The sequence below is a fragment of the Bactrocera dorsalis genome, chromosome 2, assembly GCF_023373825.1.
Source record: "Bactrocera dorsalis isolate Fly_Bdor chromosome 2, ASM2337382v1, whole genome shotgun sequence".
Classification (NCBI taxonomy): Eukaryota; Metazoa; Arthropoda; class Insecta; order Diptera; family Tephritidae; genus Bactrocera; species Bactrocera dorsalis.
In genome coordinates this window covers 37,840,245-37,864,772 of record NC_064304.1, presented here as the reverse complement: position 1 = coordinate 37,864,772, position 24,528 = coordinate 37,840,245, and the positions used below count along the sequence as shown (strand labels likewise).

The following is a 24,528-nucleotide window of genomic DNA, read 5'->3' as shown; positions in this document are numbered from 1 at the left end:
AACTTTTCAAAAACCCATAGAGGGAAACGATTCCACTTGAGGGTTAAGGTTGAGTGGCTTCAGTTTTGGCATCAGCTGTGTTTTGTAAGTTTTCAATTTAAGATCTCGACGTCTAATGCGCCAAGGTCTTCCATACGTCCGTCCAAGTTGCTGCGAACGGCGCCGAATCGACTCTCCACCGTCTTCGTGTATACTCTAAGCTACGTCACCATATTTTCTTCACTGCGTGCTGGATGTAGTCTATTCGGTCGAATATTATCCAATAATGAATGCTATGTCTCAAAATGGGTGATGGTGTTACGAATAGTACGCTCAGGTTATTATATTGGCCATAGGTTCAGCGAAGCACAAACCACATTAAAAGTTGAACGATTTCTAAAAGTTGTTAAGTCTTTCCTCGATGAAATGCCAAGCAATACTGAACAAAAATAACATGACAGCTTGACACGACTCACGTGTGATCTATCAAAAAAAGGCTATTGCAAAAAGTACCTCTACTTGGATGACCCCAGAAAGGCTCGGAATTTCGATTAGATATGAGACAATAACTTTCCATCATGACAACTTTCGGTCTTATGTTGCAAGACCGGTTAAAAATTATTTGGAAAATAGCTGCTGGGAAGTTTTGCCTCGCTCGCCTTATAGTACAGACCTTGATGCAAAGCATTTTACTGGAGCGCGGTGCAAAAATTCGCTCGATTCATTTTTCGTCGCCACGCCGGTTCAGTATTTTTGGTATGGAATCCTCAAACTACTATAAAATGAGAAAATATTATAGCTTCAGATAAGCAATACTTTGAAAACATGTTTTCTTGAATAAGTGTTCAAAATTTGGAATAAAATCCCAAGAATACTGTTAAAGTGCCAATACATTATGATTTTGTACTTTACTATTTGGTTCTATGTACATATATAACTTATGCTTGATGATCACAATCACGTCATAAAAGGCAAACTCATAACACAGAATACAGGAGATTTAGAGCTTTCACAATTTTCTTCAGCTTTCATAATTTTAAGTTAAGAAAACAGACAGACATTTAACAAGTCGAAGACAAAGATATGGATATGTATTTAATCAACGACGGAATTCAAGTTCAACCGCTACAAACAATAACAACAAAGCTTAATTTTTCACCACAAAAAATATTTTTACAGATGTGTCACTTTGAGATCGAATGATCCAGGCTATTTTCCTTAAACTCAAAACGGAATATGTGAGTAACGCCAAAGCTCTTTATAGTTCTTCAATATTTATTTCTGATATTTCACCAAATAAATAAAAAATTAAAAGTGGATTTAGACTCCTGCTGCTGTAATAAGTTCTTGTTTTGAAACTTCCTTCACAAATACGCATAGTTAGGTCCCCATTAAAATTTTCCTGCATACGCCAGTGCTCACATAACTGCTTTCGTACAAACCGATATTTTTTGCGAATGCGCTAATAATTAAATAATATTTCTTGTGCGACATTTTGGCACAACAATCGCTGCTTCATCACACACCTTGTGACAGTGACACGCTTTGCAGTAGCGTCGCCCACAAACCGCAAAGGTACTCCTGCGCAATTCGAATGTGAGCAAATTGAAATGTAACCGCAAGTTTTAAAAAGAAAAGGTACAGATTTTAGTAGATTTTCAAAAAACCACCAACACATTGCAGCAACGAAGGTCTTACACGGTGCCACCTACGGTGTTGTTGTGCCAATTTTCCCATCAAACCAGTGTTATTATGCTGTAATGTACATTTATGGTAGATAAAAGTATAGACCTACATACATAAACAAAACATACATAAATATGGTATATGTATGTATGAATATTTGTGTTTCCTTTTGCATGCACCGAAACCAAACTTAAAAAAATGACGCTTAACATAACTGCTGTTTTATATAAAAATAAAAATTATATGTTTTTAAGTATATGTATACATATGTACGTATGTATACTTAAGTTGACGACTGCTACAATTCATCGTTAACATTGCATAGCGCAATTGTTATTACCTTTACTAATTACCTAACTAACCGCTGCAATTAACAATGTGAATTTTGCTTTTTTGCTCATTTCTTTCATTTTTTGCTAGCGTCTGAGCCATCTCATTGCTAATTGTTTACAGTTAACAACGTTATTTAATTTTGGTCAATACCTCGATGGTGTCAAAGCATTCCACTACTTTCACTCTCATTCACCCCGACAAAATGACACTTTTATGCCACCAAGAAAACATACATATAAAAATAAAAACAACAATTTTCGGTTAGCGTTCAACTAAATTGGCCATATCACCAGAATAACAACCTGCAACAATTAACGAGTTTGTTCAAGTGTTAAGTGTTCAAATCACGTAATAATCATACCGTTATAGAGTAGTTCGAGTTTAAAATGAAATTTCTGTGTATTTGTAATGGCATAGCTTGCTTGGAATGAAGTGCTGAATCTTGATGCTCAATGAATTTCGATTTTTGCCCTGATGGTGTGTTACTCTGCAGAATATTATATTTTGTTGAGTTCGTCAAAGTTAAATCTTTAATCTTAAATCTTTTTTTTTATATTAACTCTGAACAAGTATTAAATTTGTACCACCAAAGCGGAAACGTCGTTCACAAAATAAAATATACAGACAACTGATCAGAGTGACGGGCTGAATTGGTTTAGCCATGTCTGTTGGTGTATAAGCGAACTTAAATAATTCACCAATTCTTGAGATTTTCAACAGAAATTTTGCACATGTCCTTTGCTCCTCAAGAAGCAACTCTTTTGTCCGAACCACTATAGGGTACTCATATTCGGTGCAACGGAAGATAACGCATTTCTTCCCTTTTTTACTTACCGACCTTAAAAGGGAAGATTTTCCTCGAATTAACAGCCCTTGGCTGGATGAAATCCAGATTATTTCCGGTAAGAAATCGGCTCTTGTGGAAAGTTGACATTATTGCACTCACTGCGATCAATTTTGTTTCAGTTTAAATAAATATTAATTATAACGGCAAAGCTTATGTGCCATCACTAAGAAACAAAGTCCCGAAATAAAAAAACTGTAATTTTATAGCTAGTTTAAATATTTATGAATATTTCATGTATTTAAAGTAAACGAAATGCATACTTCTTAAATTTTTTTTCAATGAAATCATAAATAATTAAAAGAATTCAACTAAATAGGCATATACCACATTTGCATGTTGATTATGTGCAAGCAATTAAAATAATTAACACTATCCAGAGTGCATCCGTGAATTTCCAGATTATATTTCAAAATTAAATCTTACAAATCAGTCAAATAATCACAGGTTCAAAATGGGTGATTTCATTGGTTGTTGTTGTTGTAACGGATATCATGGTCAGCGTGCTTGATTGAATGGATTTTCCGGTGATTTGTTCCATTCTTTCATAAGTATTTGCTTCCACTGTGATAAACGCATTGATGGATTTTCCGCTTTGATACGTGGCATATTGGCTGTCTCGAAGGCTTTGTAGGCAGCACGCATTCGCTTTTCTGGATGTTTGTCCTCCTCGCTGTCTTTCACACTAAAAAAAAAAAGAATTTAAAAAAATATAGAAAAATTTAATAAAGAAGAAATAACTTTCTTACCTCAGGGCTGCCAAGGCCTGATCGACATTTGTTGCAATTTCAACATCGGCCATGGAACGATTTAGATTCTCCTCGATCACTGGTTCGGGTAAAACAACTCGTGCTCCCAACTGTGGTTTAGCTGCGTTAATGGCATCAATAGCACGTTGCTTCTTTTCCAATTCTTCCAGAATTTGCTGTCGATGTATCTTAGCAAGTGGTTGTTTTCCCTGCGTCTTAATTGATGACATTTCTTGATCTAGTAGCGCCTATAGAGCAAACATGTAAACATTTACTAAATTAAAATGTAATTAAATAAAAACCTTTGCTTCCGTCTTTCGTCTTATTGCCTCAGCCCGTTTCTTCTCCTCCTCCTCACGCCTTTGTTGCTTCTTGGCTAAATTTTTATCATTGTCAGCCCATAGTCGATCCTCAGCCTCCTTAGCAGCACGTTCATTTTTGGCCTGTTTCACAGCTTGTTTCCGTTCACGCGCCTCCACCGCCTTTGAATTTGTTACCATTTTCTTTGGCATTTTGAAAATAATTTAAGGATGTCGTATGAAATGCCTTTAAGGCTCTTTTAATTGTTGCACACAATAATTTCGCGAAATTTTGTAGGATTTTGACATTTCCAAGAGTCCATGACCAGGGTTGTTAAGGCTGAAAAATTTGACATTTTTACCATCATATTCCAACACTGTTCACTATAAACAGCTGATTACGCGAATGTCAGTGTAATCAAGAAACAACATAAACATTTATACAAACAAGAAAGTGCAGTACAGAAAATTATAAATTATTTACGAAATGGACATAATAAAAGCTGAAATCGCTAGAAAGCGAAAATTACTTGAGGAAAAGCAGCTTGTGGATGATAAGAAAAAATACTTCAAACGTGGTGAGCTAATTGCCAAGAATACAGAAGAAATCCTACAAAAAGTTGGTTATAAAAAACAAGAAAGTCGCGAGGAAGACCAAGCACCGGAAGGACACTACAGCTATGTCTCGGACGGACAAAATATTCTACCGCGCTCTGAAGTCATACGTCGTTTACGCGAGCGTGGCGAACCTATACTTATATTTGGTGAAACAGAATCAGATGCGTTCCATCGCCTGCGCCAATGCGAGATCTCCCAGCCTGAAACTAATCGTGGATTCCGTAACGATTTCCAGGAAGCAATGGAACAGGTAGATCAAGCATACCTACAAGAAATGTTTGCCAACGCACCCTCCGCTAAAGAAGAACAAAAATCCGACCTTGCCGAATTGGATGAAACTGTCACTTGGGATAGCATAAAAGAGAGTGCCATTAAGATGGGTCGAGGAAACAAAGAATACGACATGGATGTGATAATAACTTTGCTCACGTTTTTATTAAAAATGTGGAATGATCAAATCGCTTCTTACTCCAAACAGGAAATAATGTCAACAAAAACTAAAATGGCTCGTGTAATTTTTACACAAACACGCGAATATGTGAAGCCATTATTTCGTAAGCTTAAGCATCATACCCTGCCCGAAGACATATTAGATAGTTTACGTGATATTTGTAAGCGTCTATTGAATCGCGATTACATCACAGCGAGTGATGCTTACTTAGAGATGGCCATAGGCAATGCACCCTGGCCTATTGGTGTCACTATGGTGGGTATTCACGCACGTACGGGACGTGAGAAAATTTTCTCCAAGAACGTAGCACATGTAATGAATGACGAAACACAAAGAAAGTACATACAGGGATTGAAACGATTGATGACCAAATGCCAAGAGTATTTTCCAACTGATCCCTCGAAATGTGTAGAGTATGTCAGCAAAAAGGATCGCATATAAACAAGTTTGCAAATATTTTGACACTCACAAATGTTTATTTAATTTGCTAAAACATAAGATTAGTTGTAAATTTGAAAAATACAATCAATAAAGGCTTGAAAATATGCAATATTATTTTTAACTAAAATTGTCAAAAATTGCTTACTCTATTGGAAGTGAATTATTGTTTACGTATTCTTATTTTTTGCCAAGTTCGGTAGCACGTTCACTGGATTTTTCTACAGCATTGATGAGCGTCGATCTGCAAAGGTGAAATGATTCATGTCTTTTATAATATTCATTTAAGTATTTACTAATTTTATTTTATACCTCAAGTTGCCCTTTTCAAGCTCATGTACGCCTACAATTGTAGCACCACCAGGCGAACAAACCTAGTTGATTTCAAATAAATTTGTATTCGTGATTAAAATAAACAAGGTACTAAGTACGAAATCGAAATTAGCTACCTCATCTCTCAAAACAGCTGGATGTTTCCCGGTTAGCAAAACCATTTTAGCCGCTCCCAATAACATTTGAGCGGAAAACTGCAATGCCATTTGTCTGGGCACTCCTTGTTTGACACCACCATCAGCCAAAGCCTCAATTATTGTAAATACAAATGCAGGACCACAACCAGCAACTCCCGATACTGGGTCTATCATCGATTCGGGCACCTGCTGAGCAATTCCCAAAGAGTTCAGCATTAAATGCAATTTCTCCAAATCTTGTTGTTTCACATAGGAACCAGGTGAATACACGGTGATACCTTCGCCAATTTGCATTGGCGTATTGGGCATGGTGCGTATCATTTTTAAACCTTCGACAAATGAGAATTTCTGAAAATGACTTACATTATAAAAGACCAAATTTTTTATAACCAAATTAATAGAACTAAATACCTCTTCAAGTGTCTTCAGCTTAACGCCAGCTAAAACCGAGACAAACAGCTTATCCTTATCTTTTAAAGTAGGCGAGTGTAAGCTACGCAGCTGTGCAGCCATTGGTGTGAGAATATGTGGTTTCACACATATGAATATAATATCGGCTTTGTCCAGTACTTCATAGTTATCGTCTGTGGTTGCAATGCCAAGCGCACGCCAGCGTGCAAGATTTTCTAGATTTGGTCCCGACACCAGCACCTGTGAGGTTTTTACAAATTCCCGATTTATCAAACCGGAACCAATAGCAAACGCCATATTGCCACCACCGATGAAACCGATTTTCTCATCCAATTTCGCCATTTTTCTAACAATTCGTTTTAGGGCTTGCACAATAACTGGGGAATATGTAACAAAATTTAGTACAGTGATACAAATATCAACGAAATTATAATAGACAGTATTGATTAAATCCTAATAGCGTTTGGAAAAGGAAAACGGTTTGTCAGTGTGTGAACGCGTTACACAGCTGTTTTTTGCAATTCTCCCTTCCGCAGAAAGATTGTTGTCATTGCAATTAGCTTTTAGCACGTATCTTTTAACTTATCACCTATATTTCAAAGCTTTTATCACCTTTTATCGGTGGACGTATTCTGTTTTATCACAATTTACCTTGCGTATACAAACTGTCTTCCGTAGCCGGCAACAAGATTCTGATTATTTTACGTAATTAACAATTAATATTGCCAGATGTTTAGCTTAAGTTCGTTCTTTGAAAAAAATTTAAACAAATGATTTGGTCTAATAAATTATTGTATAAAAAAGTCGTTTTGTATGGATTGAACTTTTCAGTTCTGACTATAAAAAGGCTAGATTACATGATTTGTGTTAAATTAATTATTATTTCAAATATATTTTTAATACTAATAAAACAATAACTTTTATCACAAAATTGTTTAAATTTTATTTAAAGCTTTATACTTAATATCGCCTCTAAATAAATGTATCATAAGTTTATTGTTTCCTAAAATAGTTGAAGTAAATTCTCCTTTGTGTTTCCGTTGAGCGCCACCTATCGTTCAATAGCGTGGTTCTTGAGCTTGAGTTGGTTACGTCAAATAATTATCCAATATCAATAAATACAATTTCAAATAAGTTGGTTCCTGCGAGTTTGATTGCGGCATTACAATTTTTGACACAATTATCACAGGGATATTGTTTTTACATAAATTTCACTGGAAAAAACACTCATAATCAATCATATTATTATTGGGCAATCCAATTTGTTAAAATAGAGTCGCTGGAAATCGTTTAATTATATATGTGCAAAATATTTGTGTTCTAAATAATGTCATTATTGTGCATTAGTTACAGCAACTACCGGCTACTGCTCGCTTAATAAATAAATTAATACAAAATTGTGAGTGCTAGATTTTCCATTAATCCAGAACACAGAAATATGCAGACAACTACTAACTTACCAATTTGCCGATGGAAGTACGTATTACCTAATTTTTTACATCTTTTTGAAAATGGGAGTGTATGTAATACTTGCATACATGTATACATACATATGCATTTCTACATCCAAGTTAAAAGTACCGGGCATTGCGCATATTACAAAGTGGCTTTTGGGAAAGCATCTGCAATGGAATAACTCTGGGTAGTATACTTATATCTTAAATAACAAAAATAATGGATACTAAACAATGTGCATACGCTTTGTCAAAATTAGATTATTCTGCATTCTACACAATTTATGTACTTATTTGCAAAGATTGTTTTGCTGCCTTAAGATATTCTAAATATTAAGTCTGATGCCGAAAATTTAAACATTTTGTGCAGATTTATTTACAGTTTTACCAACTATTTTTATTTCTCTATTTACCTATATACATATATACATATGTGCATATGCGTTTACGTGATTTATATATATACATATGTACAGGTGTGCAATTGTCTTTTTTTGTGTCAAATCGTATGTTGCTCGAACAATTTCTAAGTTGATTGACTCTGCTGATTGTCTGGCATTCATTCATAACAATTGCAAATGTTCCGTTAACTATTGCTCGTTAATTTGTACGAAAAGTAATCACGTTGTGATGGCTTCTTTCGATTTACTACAAGCAATAAAAAGCGCAAGTGAAACTTTGCTTGAAATGGTTTAGAAAATAGTGAGAGTTGACAATGTGAAAGAATAATAGGAAATCGTTTTTATTACAAAAGTAGAAACTATTGTTCTATTTTTAACATTAACTCTTGACAATATTTTAAAAAATTGTTTATTTCCTTGTACATGAAGACATTTTTCAAAGATACAAAGATGGAAACGGAATGTGTTTGACGAGCACGCAGCAGAGCATTTATATTAAAAAATATAATCCCTAATTATTCATACCAGTGTTCATATATTCATACATACATATACATACTACATACTTATGTATGTTGTTCATAAATTATTAGTCATTGGTACATCTCGTTTATAGAATCATTGCGAAGTTCTGTGGAATACTTTTTTTTTAAGAAAAAACGAATAAACTTAAAATTTAATAGGGAATTTTTATTATCATTCCAGAGAGCATCCTTTGGCATTTTTTTTTGAAGATTATCTCTTTCAAATTTAGGCCGCGGCTACGTCTCAGATGGTCCACCCGTTGAGCCCAATTTTTGATTAATCGTTCGAGCATTTCGACTGGTAACTGGCGAATGACATGGTGATGTTTTGCTTCAAGGTCTGATTCGAAGCGGGATTGTCCGCATAGACTTATTCTTTACATATCCCAACAGGGAAAATCTAACGGTGGGGTAACACACGATCTTGGAGGCCAATCAATCGGCCCAAAAGGTGAAATTATTTGCTCATCGAAGTGTTCTCTGAATAAATCCATTGGTTGATGCAATGTGTAAAAAGTTGCAACGTTTTGTTGAAACCAATTGTCACCGAGATCACAAACTTCAATTTCAGGCATAAAATAGTCGGTTATCGTGACGCGAATATTTTTCTGGATGAAATGACAGCTGTTGAATTTCTTCAGGTTGCTCTTTATCCCAAATGCGACCATTTTTCTTGTTTACATACCCATTGAGCCAAAAATGGGTCGCATCACTGAACACAATTTGGCTCGAAAAAATCGGATCTTCTTGGAACTTTTCAAGAGCGGAGCAAAGCGATTAGAGATGGATCGATGTTAAGAGTATGGGTAATTGGTGGAGTCTTCTGACGGAAGCTCTCCATCAACTTAGTTACCAGACCACTGTAGCGTCTTTCCGGTGGTGGTGACTGCCATTACGGAGTCCGTAGATGCTTTGCTCAGAAGTGCTGTTTTCTTTAGTGAGATGTGCATTAACTCCGATAGCCGAGCGGTTATGCTAGCTTTGAGCTAACCGACTGTGCGTTCAAAACTAGTCAAGAAGTGCATGAGCTCACTAGCAATAGATTCAAGCTTCTTCCATATGGGTGCTCGGTCATAGCGGAATCCTCGAAAACTGCAAACCTGATGAGCATGCTACGAAGGGCACTCTTATCTCAATTTCATCCGATTGGAAGCGAGCCAATGTTCCGATATCCTCTGACGCTGAACTATGGAGCTCGGCAAGCGTTGGTTCACAATAACTGTGAGATGCTTCTGTACCAGAGTGAACCGTAAGAGGTCCTCCGACTTGTTCTTATCAAAGTCAATCTTGTGGCGATTGTAGGTGTTCTGACTGGAATCACCTTGTCATTGTCTGCTTACCAAAGGAAACTTCAAACTGCGAACCTGGGAAAATGAGGATCTGGTGATCTATTTTTAGGAGTATATGAGTACTATAAAGGCTCACGACTTCTGTCCTTTGACCAAGTAAGCTCTGGGTAGCCTAAGAACATCTGTTTGGGGGCGAGCTAAAGTAAGAAGGCAAAACATTCCTTACACAGGGTTGTGCACTGGGCTTAGGACCCGTTACGTAAAAATACGCATCCAATGAAAAATAACAACCTGGAATGCCCCGGTCCCTTAATTGGGAAGGTGCCGCTGCCCAGCTGGTTGATGTCCCCGTGAATATTGATATCATTGGCCTTAACAATCGCGTCGTTAGTTCTGCTTTCTCCAGCATGGATAAGGCAGCAAAGCAAATGGGTCTGGCAGTGAACGAGGGCAAGACGAAATATCTCCTGTCATCAAACAAACAGTCGTCGCACTCGCGACTAAGCACCTACGTCACTATTGATAGTCATAATTTTGAAGTTGTAGATAATTTCGTTTATCTGGGAACCAGCAACAACAACGTCAGTCTCGAAATCCAACGCAGGATAACTCTTGCCAATAGGTGCTACTTCGAACTAAGTAGGCAATTGAGAATTAAAGTCCTCTCTAGGCGAACAAAAATAAACTCTATAAGTCACTCATTATTCCCATCCTGTTATATGGTGCAGAGGCATGACCGGTGATAACATCTGATCAGTCGACGTTATGAGTTTTCGACAGAGAAGTTCTGTGAAAGATTTATGGTCCTTTGCGTGTTGGCCACGGTGAATACCGCATTCGATGGAACGATGAGCGGTATGAGATATACCACATTGATGTATACAACATTGACATAGTTCAGCGAATTAAAATACAGCGGCTACGCTGGCTAGGTCATGTCGTCCGAATGGACGAAAACACTCCAGCTCTGAAAGTATTCGACGTAGTACCCGCCGAGGGAAGCAGAGGAAGAGGAAGATCTCCACTCCGTTGGAAGGACCAGGTGGAGAAGGACCTGGCTTCGCTTGTAATCTCCAATTGGCGCCACTTTGTGAAAAGAAGTATCGACTGGCGCGCTGTTGTTAACTCGTCTATAACCGCGTAAGAGGTTTCTACGCCAGTAAAGAAGAACGAATATTTGTGAGAATAGTAGTGAGAACTATCGATTTTGGATTAACCTGGCGACCTGACCTAAATTAACCGGCATCCGGCATTTCCTAAAGGGTTTTACAAAGTTCGTGGCAGACTAATAATACCTTGTTCAGTGTATAAAACTCCGGATCTCACAAATATTTAAACTTATTCGTAGAAGCGAAGGTTAAAGAAACTACCCTACTTCGTTTAAAAATAATATATTTAATCGCAATTTTTTTCGTATTCTGAACACACTTTCTACACCCAACAGTTACATGAAGAATAACATATTAATGCATGTAATATACAAATGATGATTACATGAGCAGTCAATTGCACTTACAGGCATTATTATAGAGTAGCTCGCCTAAAGCTTGCTAGTTACATATGTATGTATTATCACTGTAATTATGTTTGCTGCAGCGCCGACCGCCCCACCCAAAAGCGCTTTTAACAACCAACTCATTGCCTTAACCATATGTGCATAAGTAGTTAGACATATTTTGGGGCGAAACGGCTGCCCGCAATGGCGAAGTGCGGTTTCACGCAAAGTAACAGTAATTAGCGCCTGCAAGCATTCAAAAACTCAAGAAAAAACCAAAGCTCGAACGCAAATAAGTCGGCGCATGCAAGCAAAGCGCAGCGAAGCGAACGATAAATAGCAAATGAGGGAGCGCTTTAAGCATTACCAAAGCGCATGCGTGCCGTTGCCATTGATTTGCAGCCATATTAGACATGCAGTCAGCGCGGTGGGCAGCTACATAAGCTCATAAGTGCTTCTACGCATATTGAATGCTATTTGATTTATTACGTAGCTACAGGTATATAGTTGGATGTAAGTCAGCACGCAAGCGCTTAGCAGCCGCAATTCGCAAAGCAACTCAATGCAGGGCAGCGCAACGGAACGGTATGCAGCTCTGCTGTTGTTTTGATGGCAACTTTTGCAGCGTCTTCTTTTGCTTTCATAATCCATGCGCCAATGTGCGTGCCGTATATGCACAAACCAACAACAACAACACAAAAATTTGTGGTAAATAATCGCACACATCCATATGTCAGTATGTGTCTTCGTTGGGCCACGGCTCCACATTATCCTCAAGTGCTGTTGCATTAAATTGATTTTTTTCGGCTCGCTGCGCATCCGTCAGCATTTAGTTTGCGTCAGCACATATCGCTTTAATGCAGCGCCACAGAGGGCCGACAAGCGCCAGCATCCATCCAATTTCACTTGGTCATAGTGGCTCCCAAGCGCCGTTACCTAGTTAAGAGCCCCCCGTCGGTCACAAATCAGTGCATCTCCGCTCATTTCTGCTTGATTTTACACAACTCACTGGCATTAAATTGAAAATGGAAAGTAATTGCGTGTCATTCATTATTGCGTGCCACTGCTACATACATTTGTATGTATATGTATATATTTATATAGTACAAATATGGCTTGTGAGTATAGATAACAGGTGTGTCTTTGTGTTTTCATGTTTTCGGTTGCTGCTTTTATTAAGACTTTGCGCGGGTGGCGATTTAATCGCTTTACTACAATATAGGGTTGCCACATCCTGGAATATTTTACATTTTCTAAATAAATTTGAAAATTTTCCATTATAGCCTAAGGGTAGATAATTTTTGAAGGGACAGAAAATGACATTATTGCATAATTTGACAAAAAAAATTATGAAAAGTGTCGAACATACTATATATGATGAGTAATAGAAAAATATTTGTTATTAAATAAATATTTAATTATTTATCAATATTTATTTCATCCCCTTCAAAGTAATTCCCACCAGTTGTAATACACTTGTGCCAACGATTTTTCCATTCCTCGACCACAGTCCTCATAAGAACTTCTTGGCATGGTTCCACAGAGCGACAATTTCAGTTTGAGGAACAAAACAAAATCACAAGGAGCCAAATCTGTTGAATACGGTGGTTGATCGATGATATTCATTGCGTTTTTGGCTTTAAATTCGGTCACAATCGTGACTCGATGCGATGGTGCATTATCACTGTTTAAAATCCATGAATTCTTTTTTCATAATTCCGGCCGTTTTCGATGGATGTTCTCACGCAAATGTCTTAATACAGTCAAATAGAACTCCTCATTGACCGTCTGTCCCTCCGAAATAAATTCATGATACACCAAACCACGAATATTGAAAAAAGCAATGCGCATCAACTTGATTTTTGAGCGCCTTTGGCGTGGTTTTTTGCTTTCGGCCCTTTTTTTCCCTCCATTCCGATGATTGTAGACCTATTGGCATGTCAAGCTCATAAATCAATGTCTCATCGGCATTTATAGTGCTCTCCAGGAATGTGTGAATGGAATTCGCACGATCAAGCACGTCCAAAGAGACCTGTTTATGATATTCCTTTTGAGAGAAATTTAGCTTTATTGGGACGAGTCGAGCAAGAACGCGTTTCATACCTAAAATATCCACCAAAATCAACCATTCAAACAGACTCGCGAGAGATGTCGAGCTGGCAAGAGAATCTCTCTAACAAACTCTCTTTCAAGCACACTATCCTTCACTTTTTTAATATTATCATCAGTTGAAGAGATCGAAGGTCGTCCAGAACCAGGCATGTCTTCAAAGAACTCTCGATCATCTTTAAAGACTTGGTTCCACTCGCAGGCACTCGTAGGCTTTTGTTTTTTTGAGAGACCGCGGTCATATTTGACATGGTAATATTTGACATGGTAACCAACTTAGAAAAATACTTTTGTTTCAAAAATCATTTACCCGGGAAATTTAATTACAATTTCCGGGTGCTTTTTGGTCCCAATGTCTAATGATTATTTTGTGAAAAAAAAATAAATTGAAAATTAATTATTAAACTTTTTTTTTGGCTATTCTTTCATAATTGTTACGGTCCCCGCATTCTTGAATCCAAAAAAATCAAAGTGGTATGGAAACCATTGGAAAGGAAAGGTAAAGCAATAAAAATTGAAAGGAAAATAATTTACGGGCGATTTGGTGTGAGTGGCAGGAGTTATTGTGTTTTTGGGAATTTAAAACGGTTTATTTCGAATAGAAGGTGATGTCTTCTCTGCAAAACTAAATACCAAAATCGCCGTCTACCAGACCGCTGTAGTGTCTTCCAAGCGGAGATCACAGCAATTAAAAAAATCTTCTTGTTTTGACAAGGAGTGTGCCCACGACAAGGAATACATTTATTAATACAGATAGCAAGGCGCCTTTGCCTTCACTAAAGTCGCTTACGCTTTCGTCTAAGTTAGTGAAAGAACGCCTATAATCTAACATCCCATTTCACGATAAATCTGCAATGAGTTCCAGCACATAAAGACATTCCATGGAACCGTAAAGCAGATACAGTAACCTGAACTGGTACACCCCAGAATTAGACTCCGGAAAACATGGAATTTATATCCCTTTGGTTAATCGCAGATATATTTAATCGACAAATGTGTTATAATATATAGCTGAGTCTCGGTGAAATCAATCCCTGACTTACTCAACAAGCAGAAAAATGTGGCGTAAATAGAATATACATAAACCGCACATGCCAACTATTAAAATAAAAAAAAGTGGTATAAAAACTTTAGTAGGAGTACTAACAGGTCTCTGACTAATAGGCAGATTTGCCAGTGGACTAAAATGCTATATAAGAACTATTGTAGAAGCTGTCCGAAGCTAGAAAATGTGGAAACTATGAAGCATCATTTATCCGAATGAAAAGATCTATATGGGAAAAGAATCGCAACTATCGGTCGTGGGTTTCTTGGCGATGTATCGGTGGTTGCACAGTTAATACTTTTCTTCCTGTTGAAGCACAGGGTGGTATAGAGAGCAGTCAATAGAATGTGGGAGTTTTAGTCTCGGTGGTATTAAAAAAGGTTTCCTAAAGGTCTAGGTGCATCGTTAGATAGTTGTTGTTGTTGTTGTAGCGGCAGAAATAGTTAGATAGTCACTCTACCTGCCTACATACCTAATGTTATTGCTAATGTTTAGTTGGAAAGTAAACACTTCCGATCTCCACAATTCTCATTGGTCCGATTATTTCAGTACTTCTTAACCTATGTTGATTAATTATTTTTAAGGACTCAATTTATGGTTTGAAAAATTGTTCATCGTCGACCAAATTTTATTTAATTCAATAGCGGTGTTGAAATACTTTTTCCTCCTTATCGATTTCACGATATTTGAACTACATATGTACATATGTAATAGTTATGGCTATAGCAAGTACACAGGTATTGAATAGTACTGCCTTTGAAAGCTGGGTTTCAATAAAATAAAAGAAAACTCTGAATAAGATAAGCAGTAAATATTTTTGAACTAAAGTGGAGATGCTTTTTCCTTCACTTTGGCAATCCTATTAATATTCCATAAACTACATATGCACATATATATGTACTATACGCCATTCAATACAAGCTTTATTAAAAAATATCTGTTCAGCTATTTGCTTAACACTTTCTTCAATTTTCATCTCTCCTTTCGCACTTCATTCCTTCAACTGCTACAATAATTACTGCTCGTTGACTTGTGTACGCCATTTATGCATTGAATATATTACCATTTTCTAACATTTGTTTTTGTTTTTTCATAAAAGTTGTAACGAACTGCATTGATTAATCACTCGACACCACTAACTGCAACATCACTTTGCCTTCTCCTCCGCCTGTATAAGCAACTAAATGTATGTATACAAGTATATACATTGCACGATTATAATATCAAAGTTACCAGAGCCGAGGTTCAGTAATTTTCTGTTTCTATAAATATGAGTACATTTTTTTATGAATTTTTTGAAAATTCATCTAAACACAGACACACATACATATATAGCTAAGTGCCTACCTACATCTTCATAATAAGCTAAGATTTGCCGTTGCATGTGGCAAGTTCCACATGAACCTACGTGCTTTCTTCGACGAGTGTGGTTATGCGTTATCTGCTTCATAGACGTGCTTAATGCAACCTTTCAGCAATATTACTGATTTATTTACTCAGTTAACGACAGACTCATCATTACAACCTAGCCCGATGGGCGCTGAAATCTTTGCACATATATTAACTCTTCGACTAATAACGATTAAGAAATTATAAATTTTTGTTGCATTGACTATTGTATGAAGTATGAATGAGCAGTATCTCTCTCTGTATGAATCCATCTTCTTTGTTCCCTGCATAATCGAATTTCAAAAGAGTCAATTGATATGGTGGAATTAAATTTTTGATGTTGCACCCTGTATTAACTATTAAACTAAATCTATTGCAGATTCCAAGAGAAGCCAGTCCTTCTCCACCTGGTCTTTCCAATGGAGTGGAAGTCTTTCTCTTTCTCTGCTTCCCCAGGGGGGACTGCGTCGAATACTTTCAGAGCTGGAGTGCTTTCGTCCATTCGGACGTCATGAACTAGTCATCGTAGCCGCTGTCGCTTAGTTCGCTGAACTATGTCAATGTCATCGTATATCTCGTACAGTTCATCGTTTCATCGACTGCGGTAACGTAACCCCTACTCATCAGATGTTGTCATCGTCCATACCTCTGTACCATATAGCGGGACGGAGATTATGAGTGACTTGTAGAGTTTGGTCTCGGTTTGTCGAGAGAGGACTTTACTTCTCAATTTCCTTCTCAGTCCGAAGTAGCACCTGTTGGCAAGAGATATTGGCGTTGGATTTCGTGACTAACGTTGTTGTTGGTGTTAATGCTGGCTCCAAAATAGACGAATATATCATGCGCTTCGCTTCCATCTCCAATCTGGAGAAAGCAAAACTAACGGCGCGGTTGTTAAGGCCAATGATATCAACATTATTAGCATCTGTTCACTCTTATAGAAGATGGTACTTTGTCTGTTTAGTTCTGCAGCTCGAATTATTTTCTCCAGAAGTAGGTTGAAGAAATCACATGAAAGGGAGTCGACTTGTCTGAAACCTCGTTTGGTATCGAACGATTTGGAGAGGTCCTTCCCGACCCTGACGGAACGGACACAACCATATTTGTTTTGCGTGGATACCAAATTCAGACTTTGCGTCATAAAAGCAGTTCCTTTTAGTGCTGTCGAAGCCAGCTTTGAAATCAACGAAGAGGTAGTGCGTGTCGGTTCTCTTTTCACGGGTCTTTTCCAAGATTTGACTCATGGTGAATGTCTAGTCAGTTGTTAATTTGTCGGGTCTAAAGTCACACTGATAAGGGGTTCTACAAGAGTATGCTCCGGGTCTTGAAACCTTCTGTTAGTCGCCGCATTTTTTTCGTACAACTTTCGAGCATTACCCCTGTCGCCAGCTTGTCAAGCTCTTCATACTCACGCATTTCGGCTCTCTCTCTCTCTCTCTTTCTGTCTACAAATGCGTTTAGCTTTCCTTTTCAACTCTCGGTATCAGTTGTTGACGAGGGCTCTCAGAGAGCAGGAATGCATGTCGAGTCGAAAATCGCTCGGCTGTCTGTTGTGATTGCAAGTTCTCCACGTCGAATCTTTCTTGTGTTTGTTGACGTGCGTTTTTTGCTGCACGAGAGGCGGGTGTGTATGTTGGCTGCAACAAAATAGTAGTCCGAGGCGATGTTAAGACCTCGCTCTGATTGGTGGCATTTCGATTCGGAGACAGCCAGGTAGCTTGATGAATTTTCTTATGCTGGAATCTAGTACTACAGATAACCATATTTCGAGGCCCGGCGAAGCCGATCTGCCCATTTAGTAATGTTTCTTTGTGGAGGCTGAATTTACCGACCGTTGTGCCAAATAAACCTTCTTTGCTCACCCTAGCGTTAAAGTCGCTAAGCACGATTTTGACATCGTGTAGGGGGCAGATTTCATAGGTGCGCTCCAAGCGCTCATAGAAGATATTTTTGGCGAGATCATCCTTTTCTTCCGTCGAGGTGTAGGCGCAAATCAGCGATATGTTTAAGAAGTTCGCTTTGATGTGGAATGTAGCTAGACGTTCATTCTCCGGAGTGAATGATAGTACTCGGCGACGGAGTCTCTCTCCCACCACGAATCCCACACCGAATTTGCGCTCCTTTATATGACCACTGCAGTACTTGTCCCGTCCATTTCATTTCTTGGATGGCGGTGATGTCAGCCTTTATTTTTACGAGGATATCAACCAGCTTGGCAGCGGCGCCTTCCCAATTAAGGGACCGCACATTCCAAGTGCATGCCCTTAAATCGTAATCCTTAATACGTTTGCAGTTGTCGTCATTAAAAGGGGAGTCCCATTCAAGGCTATTTTTTTCTTTTCATTGGGGGAGTTTTTATACGTGGCGGGTCCCAAACCCAGCGCGCAACCCTGAGGAGGAATGTTTCAGAAGATACTTTGTTTAAAATTAGACTCCTTGAGCTTCTTGAGTCATATGTAAAATAATCGTTTTTGTCCACTCCCAAGGGAATGGCGCTCAGAGAACTTTTCTCACTTGCGTACTTCTGAATATAACTCCAACCTCGACATACGAAATACTAACATTAAAAAATTTGGAAGAAACTTTTATAGGTTTGAAAATTCATTCTCCAAATCATTTCTAAATGTATTAAATCTAATGTTCACATCTTCAACTCAGCAATTTCTTAATCTCTCCCTTTGTTTCATATACTTTATGATTTACTCTTAACTTTCGATAAAGCTTTTAACACGCGAGTTTTCCTAAATAAAAGTTAAGCGTGTTATATTGTGCGGAAGAATAGATAGACTCTAGACTTTAAATACTCACGAATGCACCAGACTGACCATATTCATCCATAGCTGCTAAATAAGATTCTTAACCAAACTTGAATTAAACCGTTGTAAGAGAACTTGAAGCTTATACAAATGTGGAAAAGATTGGTTTTTGTGCAAGATGTTTGTTTAGAAGATATAGAAACGCTGAAACATAAATATAGTATTTTACTCGTGTATTCACATTTTTAAATTGAGTTGTAAATTGATTATTAAAATTTCTTTCGAACTTTCTATCCCTGAACTCATAATTTTCTTCAACGCACGAATGATTACAAAAAATGCGGTCACTGCCATAAATTTGTAAAAATCAACTCCCAAATGGAGGCAAATATATATTTGCACAGAAAATATTATCCATAAAGCTTTTTAATATTAGTATTAAGCAGCTGTCAAGGGAAAAATGTAAATTGTAAAAGAAACTTGGAAAAACAACATGAAAGTGTTGGATAAGTCATTGAAGCGCGGTCGACAAGCAATCATCACGGTTAGCTGTTGTGGTGGCGCTGTGTGATAGAAGGTATGCAAATATATAAATATGGTCCTAACTCAATACTTCAATATACCATTAAATGTACTTATGCCCATCCATATATAGCGGCTGTCTCAATTAGATCAGCTCGATCGGTATAAATTATAAACGAAACTTTCACACTTAGTTGTTCGACGATCTTTGTCCGATCACTTATTTTAATTTTTCATAAATAATGCACAATTTTAGAGCGACCGAAATTATGTCAAACGTCTTAGAAATTACTGAAAATGAAATTTAGAAATTAGTTCTATAAGAGCGTAGCGTACCAAGATGATTTCATTTTTCATGCAGCGTCCATTATACACCAATAGAGATGATGTAATTTTGAAATCTCTTGGCGACCATGTTTTTTAACGGAATTTTGTCAGCGTAATCAGTAAAGTTTGTCATTTCATCATGTGACATTACACGTTGATGGAACGCTAGGAAATTGTTCAAGATTATTAAGCAAATTCACATGCTCCGGAAAATTCCCAAATTTACGTTCATCGGAAGGTCACCTTCTCAGATGGTACTCATTTCCGGTTTAATGGCTTCGTCAACAAGTAGAATTCTCACTAGTGGGCTGACTCAAATCCTCGTGTGTGCATCCCATAAAATTGACCATTTGATACGGATTGTGGTATGGCGGCATTATAGGGCCTTATTTCTTTCGAAATGAGGTAGGATGTACCGTTACCACTAGTGACGAGCGTTACAACACGATTTTGTCCGAATTTTTTTGTCGGAATTTGATTAAATCGACGCGGATCATCTTTATTTTGAAAAAGACGGTCCACCGCCTCAAGTTTCCTGTCTAAACATGGACACACTGCTGGCAAAGCTTGGCGACTCCAAGGGTATATGAAATCAAAGATTTACTCCAATCAACCAGCCACACTCGAGGAGCTCAAAGACAATATTCAACGCCCTATAGACGAAATGCTTCACCAGGTCATCGAAAATTGGCGTAAGCGGGTGGAGATATGCATACGGAGTCGTGATGGCCATTTGGCCGACTTATTGTTGAAATCATGTTAGATGCGCAACTAACTTCCCGCTGTTTGTCAATAGAAAGCTCCAGCGGTCGATTTTGATATATCCAAAACATGATAAACTTGACCTAGACATTTGAAAAAGAAACTACGTTTCTACATTAGTGACTTTGTGAATGTGTCACATACTTTTGGTGGTGCCAATATGTTCGATTTTTTGCCTAATAATCGTAATTTGAGGAAAGTGTTGATTTTTGGTTTTTCGGTCAAAGAAATAGGCGGCTGAAGCACATCGGAACCACCAAAAAGTTTACGGAGGTGATTAGTTCGTCGCTTCAAAGACGAGCACTTCGATATTAACGACCAAAAATCTTCTAAGACGGTGAATTAAAGACGTTGCTCGAAGAGGATTCGTGTAAAATGCAAGACGAGCTTGCTTCAGCATTGGGAGTCGCCCGCCGACAATTTAAAGTGACTACATGCCCTAAGAATGATTCAGAAACTAGAAACTTGGGTTCCGTATGACCTCAATACAAGGAGAGGCACGAAAAATTGATTCTGCTGCATGACAACGCTTTGCCTCATGTTGCCAAAATCGTTAAGACCTACCTGGAAATACTTAAATGGGAAGTCCCACCCCAACCGCTATATTCCCCAGATTCCATACATATTGCATAATTCGATTAATATTTCTACATGTCAGAAGCAGTTCCATTCCAGAGACCACAACAAAAAAATTCTTTGATTCTTGGATAGCATCACAATATTTGTAGTTGGTATTCGAGCTTTGCCAAAAAGATGGCAAAAAATTATGACTAGCGATGATCACTACTTCAAAAAATTCATTTAGTACAATTTTCTTACAATAAAATACCATTTTCAAAAATCATTGAGAACTTAGTTGCGGATCTAATATTTGGAGAAAATTTTCTGGCTCTAAAACGATAGCAATATAAGCAAAGAATGTTATATGAAAACGAGTCTCCAAGTTTTTTAGCAAGTTCTATATACTTGTGAATGGAAAATCTTAAAAAATTTATTCATAATAATTTGACTACAGCTTTATCCAGCGGTACAAATTTTAAGGCAAATGCTCTGTAAAATACATGCATATATAATTGTAAATCTGTAAACAATTTACCCGACACTAGGCTGTCCAATTAAACCCTAATGAACAATCATTGAAGGGCTCCAATTAAGACCTCTTTATATATACCTATATAGCAAATTCTAAGTACTTATTGTCTAAGTACCGAGTTGGCATTGAAGCGTGGATAAAATACTTAGCTGAACGCCGATAGCGTGTCGTAGCGGTTAGAAAGGTTTGCTGCACATGATTACAACCAATAATGATTAAAGCCAAGCCGAGTTAAACAGGTGATGAAGATGGGTGTGTTCGAATGTTCTCGTGTTAGCTGCTGTAATGTTGACTGAAATGCAAGAAGCGATGTTGGGTGAGACCTTCAGAAGTTCTCACATGAAATAGAAATAGACTGAGAGGTAAAAAAAAAAGTTATTAAGGTGAGCCAAAACTAATCAATCGAATTTATAGTTTAAAATATATAAGTACAGAGACAAAAATATATCAGGAAGGAAAAAATTTAAATTAATTTAAAAAGATGTTGATGAGCATTTAACTATAATATACTTGCATTACTACTATGAGTAAAAAATAGTAAAACTTTGTTCATAATTTTAAAATTCTTAATTTCTTCTTCGAAATCTATGTCGTCTCCCTCAAAGTAATCCCAATATATTATACTTTTGCCAACGTTTTCTCCAATCCTCGAAACAGTTGTCAAAGTCAATTTCCGGAATAGACTTAAAGGTTCTGCGAAAGATTTATGGTCCTTGCGCGTTGACCACGGCGAATATCGCATTCGATGGAACGATGAGCTGTATGAGATATGCGATGACATTGACATAGTTCAGCGAATTAAATGACAGCAGCTACGCTGGCTAGGTCATGTTGTCCGAATGGCGCCACGTAGCGAAAATAAGAAACGACTGGGGCGCTGTTGTAAACTCGCCTATAATCGCGTTAGCGGTGTCTACGCCAGTAAAGAAGAAGGCGCACTGTTGCCATGCCGTTCGGTCGATTGATCGTCTTTCTTTGAAGATGAATCTGGGAGCGCTTGTTTGGGCTCCCGTTCATAGCGAGAGGTTACTCTTACCTGAAGTCGGTATTCCGTTGTCCTCTTGCGTGCTACCGCTGGAACTAAGGACCTCTTGTGAGCTCTTTAAGCTCTGATCAACAACCACAATTGGTGTGACTGCGGGATTCTTCTAATTCGGAGTGAACCGTAAGAGCTCTTCTGAACTATTTCCGTTTGGAGGGAAGTGAGTTAGCTTTAAACTCTATTGCCCAGCTTTTACCACACTGAGATTGGAATATCTCGGTGGACGCACCGTTACTAACAGCCTATATCAGTCCCAACCACTTCGCTAGGTTCGTCGACGATGTGTCTAGCGAGATATTCCAATCACAGTCAACTTAGTGGCACATTTTGTTCGAAAGATATGTATTTGTGATTTTATCACACCGGACTTTTTAAATATTAAAATGTACGAAGATTTTGAAAACAGATTATTACATACATGGACAACTTTGAATGCTCACCGACTCCGTTTAAAATCAAGCTAAAAATAATTTTTTCTATGTAAGTTCATTTTAACCAACAAATGCCGTAGGTTAGTTTTTGACTAACCCTAATATACATACAAATGTATTGCCACCTTTCGAGCACCAACAAATATATTTGTTTACTATTTTTATTAGCTTACATTATCACTTCATTGCTGCTGCTCGAATTTGGCGGGCAAATTAGGTCGCTTGGTCATAAGCCAAAAACAAAAAAAAATGGAAAATCAAAACGAAACTTGTTATGGAAGATTTATGGCTTGACACATTTCCTGGCAATTCGCTGGGAAATGCGTGTGTGTGTGTGTATGCATGTATATATGTGGAGCCACATGCTGTGCAGTCGGACAACAATAACATAATACCTTTTCGTAATAGCATTTCCCGTTGGCAGTTGTTCGCGTGGCGACAACACAAAGCATGAAGAAGACGCCGACAAATCGCCAACAAACGCCAAAGTGTTTAAGCCAGCCGGTTTTTCACTTTGCTTTCGAAAGCAAATAAAATGCCAGTTTATTGTTGCAATTGCAATGTCAGTGGCACATCAATCGCCAAGCGTGGACGCGTTGGCACTAACAAATTGCCGATTAGACAGACACGGACAGACAGTTGGTGGGTTCGTTGGTGAACCTGTTTAATTTTTTTCACTATTTTGTTTAACTTTTAACACACAAATATTATTAGTTTTTATATAGAGTGCGACACAAGACGGTGCCCCGCAAAGACATGTCTGGGAGTTAAGCCGCTGCTCGCTGTGGGTCCACTTTAACAGCTTTTGCAATAAGTAATAACAATAATAAAATTAATGGTAATGTTATTAAAATGAAAATGGCAACAACAACAACCAGCAGCATCACCAGTGGAAACTCGTCGCGGCAGGTTGTCTTAAATCAGCCCAATCAAGGTAAACTTGTTTTCTCCACCACAACCTTTGGCGGATTGCAACGCTGAGCTGCAATTTTTTTTTTGTTTTCACTATGCATTTCTTATATATTTTTCGCCACAGCGATGTTGTTGTTGTAACTATTGTTGCATACACTGCGTTGGCCAGGCGCTTTTATATAATTCCGTTGCCTTACAATTGCAAAATTTCTTGCTGCAATATTTTCTAATTCAAGAAATGCTAATGGTGCATTCAATTGTTGCACAGAATCGGCCAGCCAACTTGTGTATTGCTGTCAGTCCAGTCTGGTTGCCATAATAATTTGCATTTTGCCACAATTTACATATATAACGATATAGCCATATTACATATGTATATACGTATGTATATGGTAGTAGTACATAGTGGATGTGCCTACGATGCTTCTGTACACGTATGTTTGACGATGCTACTGTTTGCTATTGCGCATGCGCTTATGCAATTGGATTGCGCTGGTGTTGTCAGCAGCCGCAGCATCAACAACAGCAGGTAACCGGAAGACCATTGGTCGTTACTCTGTCATCATCAAGTGCACTGCAATATATGTACATATGTATATATGTATGTATTAAGAATACCGGTATTTGTAATTACAACTTTAACATCGAAGCAAATAATAGATAATAATAATAAAAACCGCAGTTAAGGGAGAATATTTT

At 37.8% G+C, this 24,528-nt stretch overlaps 3 protein-coding genes across 4 annotated transcripts; 1 reads left to right on the top strand and 2 right to left on the bottom strand.

The window, feature by feature from the left end:
• Window positions 1–3,042: 3,042 nt before the first annotated feature.
• On the bottom strand, window positions 3,043–4,219 carry LOC105226388 (coiled-coil domain-containing protein 124). The gene is made up of 3 exons (XM_011205245.4): window positions 3,894–4,219; window positions 3,592–3,839; window positions 3,043–3,527 (listed from the first exon to the last, which is right to left on the bottom strand). Exons 1-3 carry the CDS (start codon window positions 4,101–4,103, stop codon window positions 3,341–3,343), a joined length of 645 nt encoding a protein of 214 aa, XP_011203547.2. The 5' UTR covers window positions 4,104–4,219; the 3' UTR covers window positions 3,043–3,340.
• Window positions 4,220–4,299: 80 nt separating this feature from the next.
• LOC105226389 (pre-mRNA-splicing factor 18) lies at window positions 4,300–5,537 on the top strand. Its single transcript, XM_011205246.4, has one exon. It carries the CDS (start codon window positions 4,378–4,380, stop codon window positions 5,398–5,400), a length of 1,023 nt encoding a protein of 340 aa, XP_011203548.1. The 5' UTR covers window positions 4,300–4,377; the 3' UTR covers window positions 5,401–5,537.
• LOC105226391 (pyrroline-5-carboxylate reductase 3) lies at window positions 5,414–7,074 on the bottom strand. Of its 2 annotated transcripts, none has more exons than XM_011205247.4 (5): window positions 6,930–7,074; window positions 6,279–6,655; window positions 5,847–6,215; window positions 5,710–5,771; window positions 5,414–5,641 (listed from the first exon to the last, which is right to left on the bottom strand). In XM_011205247.4, the coding sequence occupies exons 2-5, from the start codon at window positions 6,618–6,620 to the stop codon at window positions 5,578–5,580; spliced, it is 837 nt and encodes a 278-aa protein (XP_011203549.1). In that variant the 5' UTR covers window positions 6,621–6,655; window positions 6,930–7,074; the 3' UTR covers window positions 5,414–5,577. The 2 variants fall into 2 exon arrangements, with proteins under 2 accessions (XP_011203549.1, XP_011203550.1); XM_011205248.4 differs by having other exon boundaries at window positions 6,891–6,935.
• Window positions 7,075–24,528: the final 17,454 nt, after the last annotated feature.

Coding starts and splice junctions, on each gene's coding strand:
- LOC105226388 (XM_011205245.4), bottom strand. CDS start 4,103: ATGCCAAAGAAAATGGTAACAAATTCAAAGGCGGTGGAGGCGCGTGAA. Junction 3,840..3,893: donor GACGAAAGACGGAAGCAAAG/GTTTTTATTTAA, acceptor TTTGCTCTATAG/GCGCTACTAGATCAAGAAAT. Junction 3,528..3,591: donor CAGGCCTTGGCAGCCCTGAG/GTAAGAAAGTTA, acceptor TTTTTTTTTTAG/TGTGAAAGACAGCGAGGAGG.
- LOC105226391 (XM_011205247.4), bottom strand. CDS start 6,620: ATGGCGAAATTGGATGAGAAAATCGGTTTCATCGGTGGTGGCAATATG. Junction 6,216..6,278: donor AGCTGAAGACACTTGAAGAG/GTATTTAGTTCT, acceptor AGTCATTTTCAG/AAATTCTCATTTGTCGAAGG. Junction 5,642..5,709: donor CTTGAAAAGGGCAACTTGAG/GTATAAAATAAA, acceptor TCACCTTTGCAG/ATCGACGCTCATCAATGCTG.
- LOC105226389 (XM_011205246.4), top strand. CDS start 4,378: ATGGACATAATAAAAGCTGAAATCGCTAGAAAGCGAAAATTACTTGAG.